Source organism: Buteo buteo, chromosome 16 (genome assembly GCF_964188355.1).
Source record: "Buteo buteo chromosome 16, bButBut1.hap1.1, whole genome shotgun sequence".
Taxonomy (NCBI): Eukaryota; Metazoa; Chordata; class Aves; order Accipitriformes; family Accipitridae; genus Buteo; species Buteo buteo.
In genome coordinates this window covers 23,382,586-23,404,253 of record NC_134186.1, presented here as the reverse complement: position 1 = coordinate 23,404,253, position 21,668 = coordinate 23,382,586, and the positions used below count along the sequence as shown (strand labels likewise).

General features: G+C 43.3%; 1 protein-coding gene across 2 annotated transcripts in view; it reads right to left on the bottom strand.

The window, feature by feature from the left end:
* The window catches only part of MPPED2 (metallophosphoesterase domain containing 2), a 109,547-nt gene extending 93,366 nt beyond the window's left edge, over nt 1-16,181 (bottom strand). Inside the window, exons 1-2 of one of the 2 annotated variants that reach the window (XM_075047091.1) lie at nt 15,813-16,181; nt 10,540-10,783 (exon numbers count right to left, since the gene is read on the bottom strand). In XM_075047091.1, coding sequence (XP_074903192.1) covers nt 10,540-10,667 — 128 coding nt within the window. In that variant the 5' untranslated portion in view covers nt 10,668-10,783; nt 15,813-16,181. Of the gene's footprint in view, nt 1-10,539; nt 10,784-14,558; nt 14,620-15,812 lie in introns of those variants that run through there. The other variant, XM_075047092.1, reaches the window with a different exon arrangement.
* Between the last annotated feature and the right edge of the window lie 5,487 nt (nt 16,182-21,668).

The following is a 21,668-nucleotide window of genomic DNA, read 5'->3' as shown; positions in this document are numbered from 1 at the left end:
ATTTTATGGTAATAGATAACTAACAACAAATGATGAAAACTTCAAGAGTTAAAGGTCTTCATTTTGCTGCCAAGATGATCTATCAGGTTCTGAAAGGAACAGTATGTGTGATCCTTCCATTAACGCAGCAGCACTCTCACAAAGCAGCAATGCAAAGTAGCCAAGGAGAACACCACCAAAGGTCACAGTGAGGGGGGGAAAAAAAAAAAAATCATATACCACCCCTAGAGGACTGTCATCATCATTTTAATTCTCTGAAACTGGTATTACAGTATTTGATCTGTGCATCCTCATTATACTCACAACATTTCTACCAGAAAAACTGTCTTAAGAACTTCATGCAAACAATTAAAATACCCTCCAAAATAACTAAGAAGTTGCAATATGAGTCATAACTCTCCCTCAGTAACCCAAAGAGGGTGTCCTAAATGGAAGCTTTCAAGGTATAGAATAATAATGATAGCAGGACAAAATTTGTCCTTCTTGTAAACATGCCTTCCTTTCAAAGCTGCAAACATCACTGTTTAACAAACAAAAGACAATGGATAATCAAACTAATGTCAAGAGATATAATCAAAATTAAAGCAATTTATTTTAAAACTTTTCAAGTAATTTCAAAAATTACACCTGAGTTCTATATGATTTTTTAATGAATAATTATCTATTTATTTAGTTTTAATTTATTCACTCCTTTCCAGCAGGAGGAAAAGTGAATGCCTGGCTGACTTGAAATTTACAATATAATCAAACCACAAAGATGAAATGTCCCTCTTCTTTAATATCTGTTAATTACCATAATCTTATATGTACCTCGTTAGCAACCAAAGAAAAGAAGTCCCTGAAAGAATGATAGCTTAAAATTGAGAGAGTCACTTAATCTGGCATCTCTAAGTGACTAGTCCTGTCCCACTGGAAGCACTAAGACTGTCACTGATCACTGCATTTAACAAGTATAGGACAAGGCTCCTATTTATTAAATATGCTGGACCACATGAAATTTTAATTCTGAACAATTATTTTCCCCAAAACTACTACTTTACCATTCACAGGAAAGAAAATAACCCTTTGGTAATTCTCACTGCTGGTCAAAAGTGAATGCGCTTTAAGAAACAAAGAAGCCTAGAGTAATTAAAAAGTAATGACTTTTTTCTTTGTGCTCCCTATATAAAAGGAGCATGAGGGAAGATATACTGGACTAGCACCTTTTCCTTCCCATAAACTGATACAATAGCTAAACATTTAGAAGTAATGTGCTGACCCTGATGCTCCCAGTCACTACACTCAATTCCTTATACCAGAGAAATTGTAAACGTGGTAAATAGCAAGTTTCCTGGCTTACAAATACATCAGATAAAGTCCCTCTATCATACTCCTTTCTCCTTCCCTCCCCCATTCCCCCTCCATCTGCTGCCCTCCTGGGAAGGGACTGCTACATTTAATGGCTGTGTGCTTTTAAGTCTAATGTGCTGGATGTAAGTTAATGCCCAGTACAGTAAGTGGGGACTCTGCTGCGAGGAAGCCTCCAGTACTGTTTTTTCCTTGTCAACATGCAGTGGAATCTCTGTAGCACTAATGTCAAGCAGCATGCAAGGAAGAGAGGGTCTGGGAATATGAAATCCACAACCTGTGACCAAAACAAAAGAAAAAAAAAAAATCACAAGACACCACACAGCACAATCATTTAAATAATCTTTTGGTAAAAAGAGGAGAGAATTGGGATTTTCTTATTTGTCTCTCCCCTCAACATAATGATTTAAATTTAGAAAATATGCCCATTGTAAAATAGAGTGTATAAAAATAGAGGCAAGCACTTCCCTGTCAGTGAAGAGTACACAGGTGAACTCTGTTGATGGCATTCTGATCCTCGAGACAAGAGAAAGAAGTAACATGGGCATGACCCATCAGTTATGAAGAGGACAACTGTATTTGGGGATTACGCGTTGACTTGCTCTCTAGCCATCCTCTCTGCCCCCACCCTGAAAGCTTCAGCAGCAGCATGCAACACCAACGCTCATCCACCAGCATTTTGTTTCAGCCAACCTTTGTGCAGCAGATGCTGCAGGACACATACAGCTGATGTGCCAGGAGAAATCTCCAGGTTTATGGAGGTTAAGACCAAGCTTTATGGTCAACTCTTCAGGAGATAAATAAAATGACTGCAACTCCAGGTACCTAAAGTTTATTGTTTCGAATCCAGACTTGCAGTTTTCTGCTCTAACCACTTGATACTGCTCTGGGCATGTTTAGTGTACATGTTACTAGGTACAAGACTATCATAGGCTGTCTTTTTGTTTGAAAAAGGCATCAAAATAAAAATCATTAAATGAAGTCTCGTCACATTTACTACAGGATAGAACTGGTTTGACTTCAGTGTTTTAAACACACACGTTTTGGCCACAGCTTCCTCATAATATGAGCAACCACACAGAGTATCACAAAACTTGCCCTCTGCAATATAAGACCTAAAAATTGCAATCTTAACAGCCCACATCAAAACTGAAAGACCCGAATTTCCAAATCTCATCAAACAACAAGCTCTTTATATCTTCTGAAGTATCTTCTATGAAATATGTGCAGGTATATATGCAGACATGCTTACCTCCTTCCTCTATTTTGCACTGCTCTGCATGTACACATTACAGAAAAGATCAGAAAGCCAGTATCAGGCCTTCCGCAAGCAGAAAAAATCACAATGAAGTCCATGAAACTACAACTCCATATGCCAAATACTATTCAAACCACTGGAAACAAGAAGCCATTGCTTCAAGGACCAAAACTCACAACTTGATGGAATCCTTTCCAGGGACTTGGAAAACCTGGCATGAATTAAGAGGTGAATGTTTTTACCATGTAAGACTGAGGGGACTTACTGCCCAACACTGGCACTCCACCTTCTCTGCTACCATTCATCACTTGGGGCAACGCAAGTAACCAACCCCTCCGCCAAACTTACTGTATCTTCAAAGAAGGAACTTCGTAGCTTGCTATAAGAGATGCACGTTTTAAATAAATCTCCCTGCCTCACTGTATTTCTACTACACCTAAGCACGTTTATTTTCTCAAGTTATGCCGTGACATCTTATGGAACTCAAAACGAAACTCGTCAGATGCTCTTGGGAAGGAGACAGGCTGGCCCTCCATTTCTAAATTTTTCCATAGATACCAATGCCAGGCAGCCATTGCGGAAATTAAGCCACCTCTGCTAGCTCAGGATTGGAAATGTAAACTCAAAAAGTTACCGTGCAACATTCAGCACAAAATCGACATTCATCACCAACACTTCAGTACTTCTGAAAGAGCGCTGCATCAAACATAAGTAAGCTGCATATAGTAATTTAACACAGACCTCTAAATCCGAATTGTTTACAGGGCTTTCCTTTTGCTTATTTGTTCAATGAGATATTCAAACAAAGATTTGCAAAATAAAATAACAAGATGTGCGCCAGGTAGGTGCAGCACTTTCCTTGGGCTTGGAATAGCCATCCGTCACAGGGAACATGCTCTCTCATCACTGCTGGCAGGGAGGACCAGTCTCATTCTGCCACTAGGAGAAAACCATGAGCCAAAAACTCTACAATGGGATTCCCCCACTGTGGGGCCTGCAAATTTAGTGAGGTATTAACTCCCTGTTTGGAAATCTACGCTCTAGAAGTGGTTTCACAGGACAGATCGCACTCTCACCCTTCAAGCATTACACAAAAGCAAGAATCTGCTGCTTCCCACAACAATATCCCTACTGCCCTGATATTTTAAAAAAAGAAACTACAAACTTCCAGTGACAGTACAACATCCTGACTGTACTGTATATCCACCTTTTTTGCCCAACTACTTCAGAGAAAAGGACTCCCTCGGTGAGCAGTCTCCCTCTAGCACAAGGTACCACGGTAGGGACCACTGCTGCCGAAAACACTCCTGGTCAGATCCCATCACACACCTCCCACAGGGTGAGAACACACTGTATATTGTACACAGATATGAAACCGTACGTCAAATGTCACTCAGTATGACTGACCACTAAATGAACTACATGGGTAATACCATAACGTAGAATCAGCTCATGGAATGAAAATTTCCACTTACAGTACTCAGTTACTGAAATGAGATCGCTGAAAGTAGCTAACTGGAAAAAACAAGCAAACAAACACAAAACCACCACCACACCACTGAATGGCGGTTTTTAACCTAGACGATTTCAGTGGTATGATCTATCCAGCAGCCTTGCAAAAGGCTCTGCCAACGCTACCGGGGAGGTGGCAATCTGTGCGGCACGCAGGCAGGAACGAGCAGCTGGGATGCGGCAGGTTCAGCGCTGAAGTCTGCGTATCAACAACTTCTCCCCTTCCAGCCCTGCAAGTAACCCACAGGCACCGCTTTTACATCCAGTGGTAACTGCACAAGGCCGACAGCTCATACGGAGGGGACTGACTGATTTTGATAGGCATGGAGACTGCTCTAGCAGCCTGTTTCCACTAGCACTAGAGGTAAAGGTTTTATCACGAATTTAAACCAGACCTGGCTTCTATCTTAGGACAGGGCAATGTGGAAATATAGTAACTAACAGGGTAATGGTGACAAAAAAATATTTTAAACCTGTCCTACATTTATAATAATGGCACTTTTACAGCATCCGCTTTCCAGGGATTTTCCAACATTTTTTTAAAGGTAGGTTGGTATTATTCCCTTTTACAATGACAAAAAGGGAGGTGAGAAACATAATCAATTTTTCAAGAGAGTTTAGCATATTATGAATAAACAGCATAAACACAATACAAGGGGCCTAAATTTGAGTTTTAATCACAAAACTGCAATCCCTGAGCCTTATATATCACCACTGTATGAACACTTCACTTTCAGCAAGCTCCAGTCCAGCATCTCAAAAGGCTTTAAATATTAAATGTACCCTCATGAAAAAGTTTTTTGTTCCCACTTTACATGTAAAATTCAAGTTTAGAACTTATATTATGCTTAGATTTGGGCAAAATAAGTAACTTTAAATAATGTAAAATCATTAAGATCAGTAGAGATCTTAACTCACACAGATATACACACATGCACACACTCCAGTAAAAAGTTTTCTTTATGACGATTAAAATTAGCATCTTTGCAACTCAGCTTCCATCGTTCTATGGCAGGAGAATCAGAAAACGCAATCAGTTAATGGCCCTCTTCTTGAGTGGGGACTATTTATTTTGGGACAGCTGTAAGGGTTCTCACCTACAGCTGTCGTCCTCCCCGCCCTTCTGCTGGAATCCCCACGCCGCTGCAGGGAGAGCTCAGCTGCTTCGGGGCAGCTGTTGAAGGGCTGCTGCTGTTGGCTTCAGAAAAACAGGTTTGTTTTACGTAACGCACCAGGTTGTAAGCTGCTGTGTTTCAGTAGTCACCCAATCCATTGAGGGACCAGAGAGGGAAAGGAGAATAAAACTGCACAAAGGTAAGCTGACCGATTGTGAGGCACGACCCCAGTAAAATTCCCCATGTCCAAAAGTAAGGCTCAAGCTTTAACTACACTCGTTCAATACACTCATGTTTTCACAATTAAAGCTTAAATGCAACTTGATTGTTTCAGGGAGTACTGTTTTATTCAATTTATTTAGAAAAATAAGTAGTGAAAAGGAACTCAGGTGGTCACAAGCTATGTATGCTTTTGTAAGAAGTGTTATTAATGGACAGAGCAACAATTTCCACCAAACCTGTGATCCTCTGTCACACCAGTATCAGCTGAAATAGCCTGCCCAGTCACACTAGGTATAGCTAACTAGCTTAAGACTGAATCTCTGTATTCTCTCAACCGATATTATTACATGCACGAACTCCACTATTCTGTAAATGTCAAATGAGTCCACATTCTACTAATGCCAACTTTTTCTCCCTCCCCCTAAATATCACACACGTTATATGAAACAAAAGTTGAGAGTATTACAAATCAAATGCATGATTTCCCACTAATCTCAGTGGGAGTTTATAAAACCCATTAAATGCAGGATGGTTTCCCCAAGAAAAAAAAATATGCTAGATCCTATTTCTCAAGGTTAGTAGTCTAATAAGAGCTCTGGGTTTTAACAATTTAAGGCTTCGTCACAGTTGAAAGTTTTTTCTTCCATGATTATACAGCTATATTTTTATATTACTATTATTATTATAGATACACATTTACACACACTCATACATTTAAATACTTTATTCAACTATACATATATAGTCCTAATAATATAAAATGCTGTTTATACTCTTTGTTTTAAAATAAGAATACTCACATGGGGAATTACTCCAGTACAGAAAAGGCAGTAAAATTATATAGTTACAGATTGTTCAATGTATCTCCAGGTATGCATAAACTCATTTAGAAGACTTTTGCTCTGGCACAGAAACCTCTGTCTTTCTTACTCCCCTACTACTGAATTTAAACCATACCAGAGTCTTAATGTGTACTCCAAGCATCCTAAAAACAAGCCACCAAGCCATTCTGGTGAGACCGGAGGAAAGCTAATGAACTTCTCTAAAAGGCTCAGCCTGCAGCAGCTTGGGCTACAGCTAGTTTATCTCCACAAAACTCCCTCACTCTTACCAGCTGGGCCTGTCAAAAACGCTTTTTCCATGACAGATACACAAAGTTTGTTACGCTCTCCCCTTTTTTTTCCCCTGTGAAAGTAAATGGTGTGTTGTACTCAAAACAGAAAGATTTTTCCCTCTGGTTAAAACTTAAGTGAACAATTTTCCATTCGGATTTGTCCCACTTTCTTCTCAGCTCCTTTCCACTGGACTGAGGAAAAAAACCAGGTGAGATGGGAAGGTTCCACAAAACTGAGCCTTAGTAATTCCTGTTAAATTAAAATAGTTTGAAGACCCACTGTGTTGACTGCTGTAAAGCTGCTGAGTTAAAAGAAGAGGAAAAAAACCCACCAGCCACAAAACCAAAAAAGGCCTTACAAAAAAAACCAAAACAGAGAGATCACCCTAAGCAAATGACAAATATACCTGATGAATTCAATTATCTTTTAAGTTTAGTAATTTTTTACTTTTTTCCTACTGTTTGCTTACAATAGTGGAAATTTTCTTTATCCTCTCTACTTTAAGGCCACGGTTTCACAGGATAAAGCCTTCTGCAGCTTAAAGCATACCTGCACCCCAGGCTGCCGGCTCCTCCTGCGGGTGCCCATCCTGTCCCCAGGCTGCATCCTACTCCACTGCTCACTGGTATTGTTGGCACCACTGACCATAGCCTTGTACAGAACATCTCAAAGGTCTAAGCAGGCTTGCGAGCTTTTTTTTTTTTTTTTTTTAAACTTTATAATACTTGGCAGCACTACACCGAAAGAGCAAGAAGCATTTACCTCTTTGAAGTCACAATTCCTGACAAAAAACGGGAAAGTATGAAGACTTTCCAAAGAATAATAATCATTAAGAAGCAAAGGCAGGCACATTATAATTGTTATTATTTTGCAGCTGCCCTTTAAATCAGCGAACAAAGGTGATGCAGTTAATTAAAACTAACTGAAAGTAAACACTACTTGTAGAAAGCATTCAAATACAAACATTTCATAACATCTTCAGAAAATAAGCGAAACCTGTAGGTGGGAGCATTGCTTCAAGATGACAAATATTTAACATTATATCACTTTATCCAAAATAATCGTACAGTAAAAATTGTCTTTAGAACACGTGTTCAAACATTAATTAGTAGAGAAATACAAAGACTGGACAAACTTAGACCAGAGCTTAAGTAACTGAAAAAACTGCTGTCACAGCCAGCCCAAGCAAAGGGAGCTTTAATTCACTGTTATTTACCTGACAGTACACTTAAACAGATTCACCAAGCAGCGCTGGTGTAAAAATACATATAAAGATGATAAAAGAGAACTGTATCCCTGCTGATCAAACTACATGACACTGCCATGTGAAAGGCACAAAATGAAAGCCAAAGAAAAAGCGCAGGACACGTGTCCCACAGAACAGGCAGAGCAACGCCAGTAGTGCCTTAACCACCAGGTTTACGCTGGTGATATTCCACAGACTCTCCATTTACTCTGTGTGAGATGAGAGTTGGGCCCAAAGGAAACTAGAATAGCTTGGTGTACACCAAGAATCCAGTCCTCACCTTTGCACATGAAGACACATATCTATGAAGAAATTGCTTTTTAAAAAATTACTTCCTTTAGAAAAGAACATTGTCCTTAAGCTGCACCCAGCTACTGATTTATGGTATGCAGCAGGGCCCTGTAACAATGTATTGCCCTGCTATTCACATACATGTCATAACGCTCAGCTCCCGTGTTGCTTTACTCATTTCTCATCTTCCCATGATTTTTTAAATAAATTTTTCACTAGAGAAGAATAAAACCTCCCCGAACTCCCTCTTAGAAAAAAACAAAAATGGATGCTTTACTTTACAATAGCAAAAAATAAAAGCAGAATGTAAAACCAAATCACATCAAACAATCCTGGCAGCTGCAGCAATGTGGCCCTAGCAAAGATACAACAGGATAAAAAGATCATGGTTTCTTTGTTAATACTGCCTTTACCAATTTATTTGTTCAGGTTTCTCGCCTGATGACATCTCCTTTCAGAAATATGCATGCTTCCATTACAAAACACTGGGAAGACAAATAAGGACCCCTTCTGAAGCTACCACGCAATCTAGTCTCTCCTCTCCAGAAATAACTCTGCTGTTCTTACCACCACACAACCCACAGCCATAGTCATATCTTCACTTCCTTGCTTTCTTCTACCCACAACTCTAGACACCTGGTAGGATCCTGTCAGTTTTTCCTCAACAGGTTTTCTAAAACTCATCATTTGCTATCCAGACCGACACCTGAACTTACCTCCTGCACTGCAAATTTTCTTTGCTTCTGTTGTAAATCTGAGACTAACCCCCTTCCTAATTTTTCTAAATTTTGATCTGCCCTTTAGTATGCCACACCCTTCCTTGAAACCAAATTACTGGTTTTAAAAAAGCTGCAGTATTTCAGTTAAAAATCCTTTAAAATACCGTCATCATACTGTACTTCATAGTTTCAGTATTTATTTCAATTACAATTTCTCCAAACAAGTAAAATATCTTTTAAGACATCTGTCAAGTCAATTATCATTCAAGAGATACACAAATTATTAGAAAAGTAGCTGTATAAATGTTTTGGAGTGTTGAAACAAAGCATGGGCAATTTTTACAATGTTGAACACCACACTTAGTCCTAAAATCAGTTCCGACTGAAATCAACGTCAGTTAGAAGGGGCTCTTTAAAACTGCTTTCTGCATTTCTTTTGTTTGTTCCGAATTCATTCTCTACATAGAATTTGTACTTAATGCCAGTCAGAAGTGCAGTCTGGAGTGCAAAACATGCAACAGAAATTTGCTGACGAAAGGTCTGAAAAGTGAATCGAGAAACGGAAATATTTCTGAAAGAGTTACATCATCGTTGTAGTAATAAATGTAATTAATGAAAACTTTTTCCACCTTGAAAAGACACATGCAGGACAGACACTCTTCAGCATCCTTCCTGAAGTTGGCTTTAGGAAGATTGTAAGGACAAGAAATCCTATTAGAAGGTGCTGAACTCCTACATTGTGACTCTTCCGGCAGGCTTCTACATAACAAAAATGCAATGAAGTACCATACAACTTTTCCCCCCTTATTATGCAAAATCCTTATCAAATTCAATAGTGTGACATCGTTCAAAATCCTGACTAACAATGGCACGCAGGAGGTCAAGAGATGTCGTCTTTGTTTTAGTTTCACGTGCTTTTCAGTCTATTAATGTTAAAAGAAAAAGAACCTTCACAGAAATAACCGACAGATAAAGATCAACCCTAACTAAACAATGGAAAGGAAATTCAGAGTTAAAACTGGTACTTAGCTCTTAACACAAACCATTGTGCTAGGTGCTGTGCAGCAGAACGATCCTGCCTGTCATACAATACCCAGGAATAACAAGGTGAGGTAAGAAGCCTTCAGCTCCCCACTTCCCATGCTTTTGGTGGTTTAAGCTTGGGCCAGGGACGTTGTTTTAACGCGGTATTTGTATTTCTTGGGAGGAACTACCGGGCAGCCCCCGACTCCTTTGTGCTGCGGGTTGCGAGTGGAATGCAGCATGCGGCACACGTTCCACTCGCAACCAGGAGGACAAAAGATTCAGTGATCAGGGGGGACAATTAGTCCCAATTAGGCCTATTTCGCAGCTGAGTGTAAGGGCTGGGGGAAGGGAGCTTAAATTTTAAAGCTACGGGTCCCCCAGGCGAGTTAAAGTGAGATCAGTAAAGTGACAAGTTCCAGAAAATGTACCCTATTACTCCCCGCCGGGGCAAGTTTCTCGAAGTCGGTGGCAGCGCGCCTCAGGTGGAAAGAGCTATCTCCAGGAGATGATGGAGCAGTGTTTCTCCGACACCCCATGGAAGAAATTCGATAACCGTTTTGCCTATTAGGTAATGAGACTAACCAATTTTTCCAGCTTTCAACCCACTCCTTCAGCAGCAGTTCTCACTTCCAAGGCACACGCAGACGCACACACGCACACACACAAAGGCAGTGTCGGGAATACTCACATATGCACATGCGGAGGCTGGAACCTGCTCTGATTAATGTTGTAGTGTGTAAACGCCTGCGTTGGGTTGGAGCTGTATTCATCCACCGTTATGGTAACTTTGCCTTGTGAAGGAATTCCATGAGCCATCCTTCCTCCTTATGGACATGAGCAGCTCACAACTTCCCAAGGCCAGGAGCGGGGTAGGGCATTGTGTTCCAGGCAGCTCCCGACTCCCAGCAGCTCCTCATCAACTCCGTGGACCTCTGCCAGGAGAGAAAGACAGCACACACTGCTATAAACTCAAAGGAGATGTAAACATATGCAGACGTATTACTCTATCCTCTCCCGATTTCCATTCAAAGATCTTTTTCTATATTTTTGATGTACCCATCACCTAACTCTCAAAGCATTACTATTCCCATTTTTTTTTAATTACCTCATCATTTCACTCCATCATCATTAAATACATCTGAAGGATGAATGCTTAAAGTAAGGCTTCATCTTCAGGAAAAAAAAAAAAAATCTGTGTTGAAAGCTCCAGTTAAATACTCCGCATTTACTTTACTATTCTTTATTTGAAGTAACATCTTGTGCTAATTGCAACCATGAAAATTAACAAGTGGACCCAGTTTCCTGAAGGACAAATGGCTTTCCACAAATACGCAGGCTTGTTTTCAAGGCCCTGTTTTAGCTTTACAAAATAAGTTACATCTGAGAGACTCAGGAGAAGCTGATGCAAAGCAGAAAATTTTAAAATGGCATAGCAAAAGGTACACCCAAATACCTTTGAATCAAAGTATTTATTTGTCCAGAGAAAGGCTAGTATCTAGACAACGTTAACAAAATATCCGTGTTACAGTGCACTAGCAATGAAACTGGTTTGGATTCATCACCAGACAGTAATGATTTATCTGACAGATTTAAGTGCGATTTTATGTATAAATATTTCTACGTAAGATGAAAGAAATATGCTCTTCCCTCTCTACGCATCCCCATCTTTCACTTCTTCAAAGTGCTCTTAAACACATTTTGCGTTAAGACTGGAAGCATTCTATAATATGAGTGCAGGTCCAACAGCCAGAAACTTCGCAAACCTGCTCTCTGTTGAGTTCCCTGCACAGAATCTGAGCTTCAATTTCTTCAATCAATAAACTGAGGATACCTCAGCTGCCTTCCTTTCAGAGGGAATTTGTGAAAATTGATCAGCTGATGTTCGAAGAATATTTTCAAGATGAGCAACTCTACAAAAGCCCTGTTTAGGAGGTAGATCCTCAGCTGGAGCACGCTACCCTAGCTGCAAGGACTGACATGAAATCATGACACTTTGCATCAGTTGATCACACCCCCCCACTACCTTTAGCTGCCATACGCAACAGTGGATTTTTCGTATCTGGTGTGTAATTTACAAAAGTACACCAGTGCTTACTGGGAAGACAAAGAGATCGGAAAGCAAAGAGAATGACTTGAGCCCTGAGCATCAAACCAAGCAATATTTTTCCAGTGTGATATTCCTGGACTTCTCTTCGCTCCCAGATAGAAATGTGTTTGCCATGTGTAACGTTAAACATTTGGAATCTTTGATTTGTATTCAAAATATATTTTTAATACAAAGACTAATTTCCACTTTGGCATGAAGCACGATAAAAATGCCCTGCAAATGGCAGATGGCCTGCTATAGGCCATTTATTTTACTATTTTACAACCTCAGGCCTATGTAGGCTTCCATATGTTAGTTGGGTTAAGACATTCTGCAACCTTCATTCCAGTAATTGGGTTCTATCCTTCATCTTCTTTAGCATTGGGGGGGGGGGGGAACCATGAAGATGAAACTAAACCATAAAGTTCCCATTTAAAAACTGAGTCACTAGTGAGACAGCACATCTCTGTAACTAAGATTATGGTCTGGTCTTTGCACTAATCCCCTCTCACGAGAATAAACGCAATAGTTTCAGGAGTAAAAATCAGCAAGGTGAGCTTTACTAAACCAAATCTTTACTGCGTTAGACATGATGTAAGATGCGTGCAACAACTGCTCACGAACCATAATGTAGTGGTTACCACACCAAGTTTGCAGCTGTTTCCTTAATTTCCCTTACAATTATATTTTAGTGTTATTTTGCATAACAGTAAAACACAACACCTGCTTCAAATTGCAGTCCTGTTCCAAGTACTGTAATTCTTTTGAGATAGAAACTACGAAGAGTGTGCAACACAGAGCAGCATAATTGCCCTGCACTGAAAAGTAAATACAAATGAAAACATCTTCCTGTTAGAGAAATGACTGTCATTAACAAGAATGCTAGCCATCAAAGCTCCCAGAAAAAAAAACCTAAGTTTTTCTTTTACACAGCAAGAACTTTAACGCCTGCATAAATTAAGTAGTGTGAAAATTACATGTCTAATGTTATTTTTTGGCAATTAAAGGCTACAATATAAAACAACACGTTAAACCAACAACAAAAATATGCTTGGGCTTTCAGAAAAGCTAAATCACACTATTTTCAGTAATCTAGCATAAGAAAGGTCAGAACATTAAATTTCGTATTATAGTTCACTCATGGAAAAAAAATCCCATTTGTTCATGAGAGTGAATTATACACAAAGATAATAAGCATTTTTTACAAGGTTTATAACAATCCATGCTACAGAAAGAAATTACAACTAACTGGCATAAAACAAATGATGAGAGGATACTTGAATAGCTGTATTAAATACTTTAAAGTTGACTTGCAGTAAGATCGTAAGCATATAAGCTGCAATTGCTTCCCATTGTTCCAATCTTTAATCTTAAAAATAAATCTCTATACTTAAATTAAGACACAGCCCAACAAAGCATTCTTTTAAAATGAAATTCAACAACAAACGCCGGACTGGAAAAACAGTAACATTTGAAGCTGGCTTCTGTGTCAATTCTCTAATTTCCATTTAGTGCCCCATAGAGTACTACAGCTCGCCTACCAGAAGTGTCTAATTATTACCTTCTTTACTGTGAACTTCTCTGAAGAAAATATCAAAAAGAAGCTGAACACTTCAAAACTTTAAAAACAAATTTCTTTGGGGCCCAAGAAAAAAACAAAATTAAAAAGTCTACTTTGAATCACTACCGTTCTCCTTCCTCCAACTGCAATCACTCTTTGAAGATTGCATACAGGAGATGAGTACAAAAGAATAGAAGTTGCATTATTTTTCACATCTGTCAAGTAAAACAATGTGCGGTATCTTCCACACCTTATGTAGCAGTTTTAAGTAAGAATGACTATATTAAAAAACTACATGAAGATTTGGGGGTTTCCCACATATAGCTGTTATCCTGGGAGCAACAAACCTTTCCCAGCGTGGATTTGTACCGACAGTGAGACAGGAGATGTGCTATTGTATACATCTGCTCGGTTTTACAGGTATAAACCGGCACTTTTTGATAAAAGGGCCGACACAAACTCAAGCGCAGCTAATTTTAAACCGGTATACTACTGCCGCGTCAAAAAAACTATCACAAAATACGCACAGATAAGTAATTTGAAAACGTAATGTTGCATTTCACGGCGGGCTACACGCACCAGCTCTACGTATGTCCAAGCGCACAGGCACGCGGAAAACGCATTTCCCCCAAATAAAATATTTACGCCTTCCTCATCTGAATTTCAAAAATTTGCCTTCCGGCTGCTCTCGGGTTGCAAAAGAAAATTTCGAAAGGCAGGAGCCGGCAAGGGTTAATCCCGTGTCAACACCTTCTGTCGATACATCCACCATCCCGACACTGTTACAGCCACAAAACACGCTACACCCACCCGGAGCGCGGGCACCTGCCGCCGCAACAACCTCCCCCCGAAAACCGGCTCCCGCCCCCGCACCCCCCGGGGCTTTCTCCCCGCGCCTCGGGGCTTATCTACCCCCTGCCCCGCCAGCCCCCCCGCCAGGCTGCGCTGCACTTAGCGGCCAACTCCGGGCTCCAGCCTCCCCGCCGAGTCCCAGGCGGTGGCACCGGCGGGGGGGGCGCGGACCCGGACCCCGACTCCTTCCCCCGCCGCCCCCCGGTACCTGGGCTCCCCGCCGCTCCCCGCCTCCACCTCACGGGCCGCCCCGGCCGCGGCCCCGCGGGGCGCCGGGCTCGCCTCCCCCCCCCCCCCCCGGTGATTGATGGCTCTGGGTGGCCAATGGCTCCGGCGCGGCCCCGTCCCGGCGTGTGCCGCAGCCCCCGCCCCGCGCCCCCTGCCCTACCCGCCCCCCCCGGCTTGCCACCGTGGGGGCATTTCTTGCAATTTTTGTGCGTTACGTGCCATGGCGCGCAAAGTTCACATCGCACACCCCCCCCCCCCCCCCGTTACCGAAATGATTTGGGTTGGGGGTGGGGAAGATGCTGGGGGGGGGGAATGCAATAAACTCCACAGCGAGCCGGGGCCGGGGGGGGATGCCCGGCTGCTTTTTATTCCGGCAGTGCCAACGCCGCCGTCCGCCGCCCCTCGCCCCCACCCCCGGAAGGTTTCCAAGTGCTTGAGGCCTCCGGGATCAGGGTTTCAAAGCGGGTTCTCCCGCCGGCGAAAGGCAGAAGGGGGAAAACTCCGCTGGGGAACGGCAAAGCAACCCGCTTTACCCTCCTTACTTTTGCGGCGTTTGTGTGTCCCCCCCTGTCCCCCGTGTCCCCCATCCCCGTCCCCTCACCCACAACCCCCGGCTCCCTCCGCACCAGGAGCCCCGGAGCCCCCCGTCCTCCCGCCGGCTGCTCGCCGCTGCCGCCCGCCCTCGCTGGCCCCAGCCAGCACAATGCTCCCCGGCCTACCCTCCCGGCCCCGCCGCGGCGCCCCCCGCCCCGACCCCCAGCCAAGAGCCGCCACACCGCCTCCCGCCCCCCAAGGCCACTTCCAGGGCTGCAGCCACCACCACCCCCCCCCCCCCCGGGCTCCCCCAATCCACCCCGGCCGAGGCGCAAGGCGGCGGCGGAGGGCAGCGGGGGCACGGCCTGGGGGAGGAGGGCAGGGCGGGCTCGTTCAGCGCCGCCGAAAAAAAAGCCGCTTGGGCTGCGGGGAAAGGGCGGCCGCACCGACCCGACCCGACCCAGCGGGCAGGCAAGGGAGAGCCGGCGGCCAGTTTTATCCTTAGTATTGTTTGCAGAAGGCTGGCCCCGGCGCCGCCGCCGGAGCTCCTGCCCGCCCTCCCCTCGCCGCCCCCCCCCCCGCCGCCGCCGCTCTCGTCCATGACACGGCACCTCTAACCCGCCGCTTTGTGCGCCGCTGCCCCCCGCCGCCCACCCCCCCCCCCCCCCCGGCAGGCAGACACCGACCCGGGGCTGCTCACCTTCCCTCCGCCGGCTGCCGCTGCGGGCGGGTCGGGGGATGCCTTCAGCGCGGGCAGCGGGGCCGCTCCATGGGGCTGCGGGGGCGCGGCCGGGGCAGAGCCTGCGCCCGACCCCGCGGCGGTGCCCGGCGGCGGCCTGGGTCCGGGTCCGGGTCCGCGTTTGGGTCCGGGTCCGGGTCCGGGTGCGGGGCGGCGGCGGCGAGGGCGGGCGCTGTGCAGTGAGCGGGACTGCCACTGGGGTCAGGGAGCAGGCACCAGGAAACACGGCGGCCACGGAGCGCTGCTCGCACACGCACACACACACACACGCACAGCTCCTCCCGCTGCCTCGCACTTCACCCCCCCGGGCAGGGAGGGAGGGAGGGAGGAATCGCTGCTGCATTTCCCAAGTGCGGCACAGCCTCCCCCCACCCCGCCGAGCCGGCAGGAGAGGCCGGCAGGGAGCAGCGGCTCTGCCGCCCAGCCGGGGTCAAGGGGGTGGGGGGGTACCGGTTGCCACAGCCCCGGGGGAGCGGGGAGGGCTGTGCCCGGAGACCGCCGGGACCCCCCCCCCCCCCCACCGCCGCCGCCACCGCTGCGGGGCAGCGCCCGGGAGGCCGCGGCAGGCGCCCGGCTCGCACCCCTTACAGACAGCCGGCCCGGCAGTAGGCATCGCTGCTGGGCTCTCCCTCCGCCTAAATAAATAATAAAAGAAATAAATAACAACAATTTAAAAAAAAAAAAAAATCCTCGAAACAGGTTTTCACATCTTCCGCACCTTTCATCATTAGGTATTAATGCAGTGCTCTGCTCCTTCGGTAGATAAGCTAACCTCAGCAAGCAGAAAAAAAAAAACATCTTTAGCCTTTGAGGCTGAACATTGTCTTAGGGTAACTGGGGCTCTTCTATGCAGAGGTAGAATCAGGGAGGTTACTGTTCGCCTTTTGTTTTGGTTTGGTTTTTTTTCCCCGAAACCCACAGCAATTGTGTCAACAGCCACGACAGTAACAAAGTAAAGATTAGAGGGGTTTGTTCTTTTACTTTCCAGACAGCAAACGCAAGGGGGGACTTCCGCAGTCATACATTTACAATGGGGAGAAAAAAGAAAAAGAGAAGAAAAGCAAAAAATTCCAAATAATTTGGAATAATCGAGGCGACAGAAAATAGAAGCTTCTAACAGGCCTCTAAGAGTAAGTAGTGTCCTACACATCTAAAATAAGTAATTTTGACACCAGCCAACCTTCCGATATGCATGGCAACTAGGCAGGTTTTTCTTTGTTGTCAAAAACAATGAAAAGGGTCCCCAGTATTGCCAAACAGAAATCCACTAGGATGGATTGTCCTGTTTAGAAGCACGGCAAATTAAGAAAAATCAACCTGAAAAAAGACTAAACGACGTGAGTTTTTTTCCAAATTCCATATTAGACCTTTAGGTCTGATTTTTTTACTATTGTCATTTTTCCTTTTAATAGGAGTAAAGCACTGTGAACCACCAAAGGAGTATTCCTGTTTCAGACAAAATGGCCCACAGATGAGTCGTCCTCCTCAACAAATCAACATTTCCAGGGAATCTTTGCCTGGAATGGAGTCTGAGGCCATAGTTCCACAAATATTTTTAGCTGACTTAATCTGACAGCTGTAAAATAAGCAATCCAGCATTCAGCCCACTTTCCCCACTTTCATCCCTGCGCTAGCCCTCATGTGAGAACAGGGAACCCCACCTGGGAAACCAATCCAGTTAGCCCCAGCAGCCTGTTTTGATGTGGGTCGGTCACCTCATCCAATCCACTTCATAACTGCACAAATGCTTCTGCTGGAACAAGGCAGGGAGCGAGGTGAGCAACTGGGGACACAAAGAGAACAGGATAGCTTCATTGGTACCCCTGCCAGCTTAAATATAAAAACATGGGGGAAGCAGCGGGAGATGAGGAGAGCGGGTTTGATCCCGAACCTGCTGCATCCCTTCTCTGCAGTTGCAGCAGCAGGACTTTTCCTGTATTTGTGTCCTTATACATCTAGACGTCCCAGCGCTACAGGAATGAGCTTCTAGCACAGAGGGAGAAACAGGGTGGAAGCTTGGGTAAGGTGACTGGACTGGGAATTGGAAAGCCTAAAGACCTTCTCTCTGACACCTTGTATGGTGAGAGACAGATCAGACATTACCCCTAGTCGTAGTACTGAAATAAGCATTTACCTAATTCACTAGTCCTTACATAAAGCAAGGTATGTGGCCTGAAAGTTAGTGGTACTTGGGTTTTGCTCACATGAATCCAGAGTGGGACCCAATTCTAAGGTCACATCTTTTTTGCAATACTAAATGTTCAGCAACAACACCAAGCTGTAATACAGTCATCGGTAGCACTGTTTTTAATACATGACTTGACAAACTCTGAAACACTTTCTGTCAAGAGCACATAACAAAACTCTTCCTTTTTACGAACTACTTGTTTTCTGTTTCCTGGAGAACAGTATGCTTTCCAAAGATGTACCTACTTTAGAAACCTGCTGGCCCTGGAGTTGCTAAAAGAAGAAAAAAGGATTTTTCTTAAATTGATTAAAGGGTTTTCTGAGGCAAAGAGTTGCATTTCATTGCCTTCTTTTTCTAATTCACAAGAGCAGCATCAAAATGCAAGTCTGTAAGTACAGAAAAAGAAAACATCTTTATTTTGGCTGGCATGTGTATTTATTAATAGACACTTAACAAGAGGGTCTCAGAGAGAAATTTGAAAACTTATTGTGAATGTCACAGGACTGATTTTTCTAGTCAGGTGAAATTCAAAACAGTGAACAAGCAGCTTTTGTTTAATACTTCCTATTCGTAACGTTAAAGGTGTATGTTATACATGAAATCTTAGTCATGTTCAGAGATTGCGCTGGATTTTGGTTTTCACTTTTACAAATCCAAAGTATCATCAAAGGTACAGATGCAGCAGATGCATGTTAAAAATTATAAAACACTGCAGTATCACAAAAAGCACACAGATTCTTCAAAGTCTATTGTGTCATCTCTAACACACTTCATAGGTACCACTGCCTCCAGTTTCTGCCAAGCCCAAGACAGAGCTAATAACTTTTGAGACACACATAGGGTAGTCCAGAGTAAACCACGGGGACCCATCTCACTTTGTTCTTTCTTGAGAAAAAACTTCCCTAAGTATCTGTGAAGGAATTCAAGAAAGTATCATTTAAAGTCCACCTCTGAGAACTCATTCCTTAAATAATAAGACTTTTTGAGTGACCTTTTACACAGAAAGGAATTAAATAAAAAAAACTAAAAACCTTTCAAAGTGTATACCGTGACATTGGTCTGTGGTTACAGTACTGTCCTGATACAGACCTTATCTGGTCAGGACGTACTACCTCATGCGGTGCATTACTGTGCTCCACAGTTTGTTGCAGGTTGCTTGTTGAAAGTAGTCTCACAGTAAGCTCAAGAATATTTCATCGTCTGACCAAAGGAAGGAAGACCTGATTACAAGGCCAGGTCTCACTGTATAAAATGATCAATATGTTACTTCAAGGGTGTTTCCACAACTGCCCCACAACCCTGCCACTTACTTCTGCTCCCATGCTTCAGGGATACAAACCATACAAGAACAAACTCAGTTTTAAAGAAAGCTTCCTTCCAAAAAGGCAAAAAGGGTTTTAAGGCATATCACTTCCCCAGACTAGACCACAGCACAGACTCTGGGATGCTTATGCTGGCATAATAGAGACTGCCACAGCCTGTAGTGCAGGTCCAAGACCAGCACAGGGTATGCTACAGTTTCAGAAAAAGTTAGGCCAGTGTTTCACACTATCTTTTAGTTTGGACACAGTATCAGAAGGGGTTGGTTGGTTTGTTTGAATACATGTTATTTCGTGGATGGTTAGCCATTTTAAGACCAGAGCATCAAGGGTTCTCACTTGTATTGCAGAGAGAATTCAGTTTCAGCCTGCAGAGACCGAGGCATGCTGGTACAGCACTAGACAACACATATTTTGACTTGTTAACATTTTAAGAATGTAGAGTTTGATCCAGTGGACAACCACTGGTAGCAATCTACACTGAAAGTCACTGGACTCACCATATTTAAATATAGACCACTGCGATTCTGCCAAATCTTAACAGGCTTGTTCCCCTCATTAAAGTAGAAATTCTTCAGTAACTGTGGAACAGAAGACAACAGGAGAAAACTGCATTAGTTTAGGCTTCACGCCCCACTGAGCAGATAGTACATTCCAAATTTGCAGAATATAGTTGCATAGATTAAGACTTCTCCATTGCTCTCTTCCTCCATTCGTAGCCTGTAAGTCACAGAGCATTTGGTGTGCATGCTGGCCAACAACATGAAAACAACAGAAGAACATGGTATTAGATACAAAGAACAAACAAACAAACAGAAAAAAACCAGGATTCCCATTTTGAAGATACAAACTGGTTTTTTAGCTCTTAGAGCTTCTTTCCCTTAGGAAAATCACAGACTGGAACTAGCAGCTAATTAAATCCTAAAAAAAATCCTAAAAAAAAAAAAAGCCACTTGGCTTTTGATTTTTGTAATCTCTACCATTACAAATTTTTATCTATTTCTGTCACACACATGGGCTCATACACTAACCTGTTCAACACTCCAGCAAACACTACATCTTCAGGAAGAATCCATGGCCTCTCCATATAAGTGCACCAGCCTTTAGAGAAAAAGGACAACTCTCAAAGTGAAGTGAGCCTTCTGTCAGAGAGAGGAGCACATCACTATTATGCTGATAGACCATCAGTTAAGACTACTGAAGGAAATATCACTAGTTGTCTTCTGGGCATTCTTTTTATATTCGATGGACCAGAACATTGTCGCAGGATAATGGTTGTCTGCTGCCTTGCCCCTATTAAATTAAATTAAATTAAATTAAATTAAATATTTGATTGGAACTTTCCTACTCACCCTCTGTAGAAATAAAAAATGATGCAAAAAAGCTGTGGGTGAATCATTTGCCCTTCTGAAAACTCCCAGTGTAACTGCTAGCCAAGGTACCTAGAGAAGAAACCATTCCTATTAATTTTTTTTGTTTGTTTTGAACATTTCACCAAACCTTCTTTTTGAAAAGTAAGAAGGATGTATGGGTGATTTATTCCTTCATAATAGAGCAGGCAGTAACTTCAGTTTTGTATGTCCATAAAGATGCAAGTATTGTTTGATGCGCAGCAGTTATTGCAAAGACATTACTGCAGGAACTCCCAGATACCGAAGGTTCAGGGCACCATACAAGGAAAGGTTTTTGGTGGTCACCTTCTGGTCAATGAGCTGTGGCAGGGAATACGCAACTGTGGGAGTAATGTCAGGTGTTCAAACATCCTATTTATTGCATATCAATTTATCTGTTTAGGAGAAGGTGGATGTCTTTTTCCTCAAGTGATCATTTTATCACTTAAGTGGGCTACGGTGCATTGAGTGAAAGCCAATGCCTGAGAAAACCAGCTGTTTAATTCAGCGACAGTTCAGGCACTCAAAAGCTCATTGTACCAAATAACTCCAAAACTTGAAGGTCTGTCAGGAAACAGGCATTTGGTACTACAGTAAAGAGTATTACAAACCTTGACCTTTAACTTATTCAACAACTCCCTTCCCTCTTCACCACATAGATTATCTCATCCTGTGGCAGACTCTGTCCATACTACATTTCTGTTCCTGGTTGTAAGATGAACTGTGTCCCCATGAGTTTTGAGAAGTCACAGTGATGCCAGACAGCTTCCTGTCTACACTCTCCCTCTACCCCATGTCCTTCTGATTTTAGAGCGAAGATTCAGTGAAGTGGGTTTATATCACATTGAGTGCATTCTGCAAATGACAGACTCCACGAACTGAAATTCCTGCAGACAGAGAAAAATTCTCTCTATTCCTG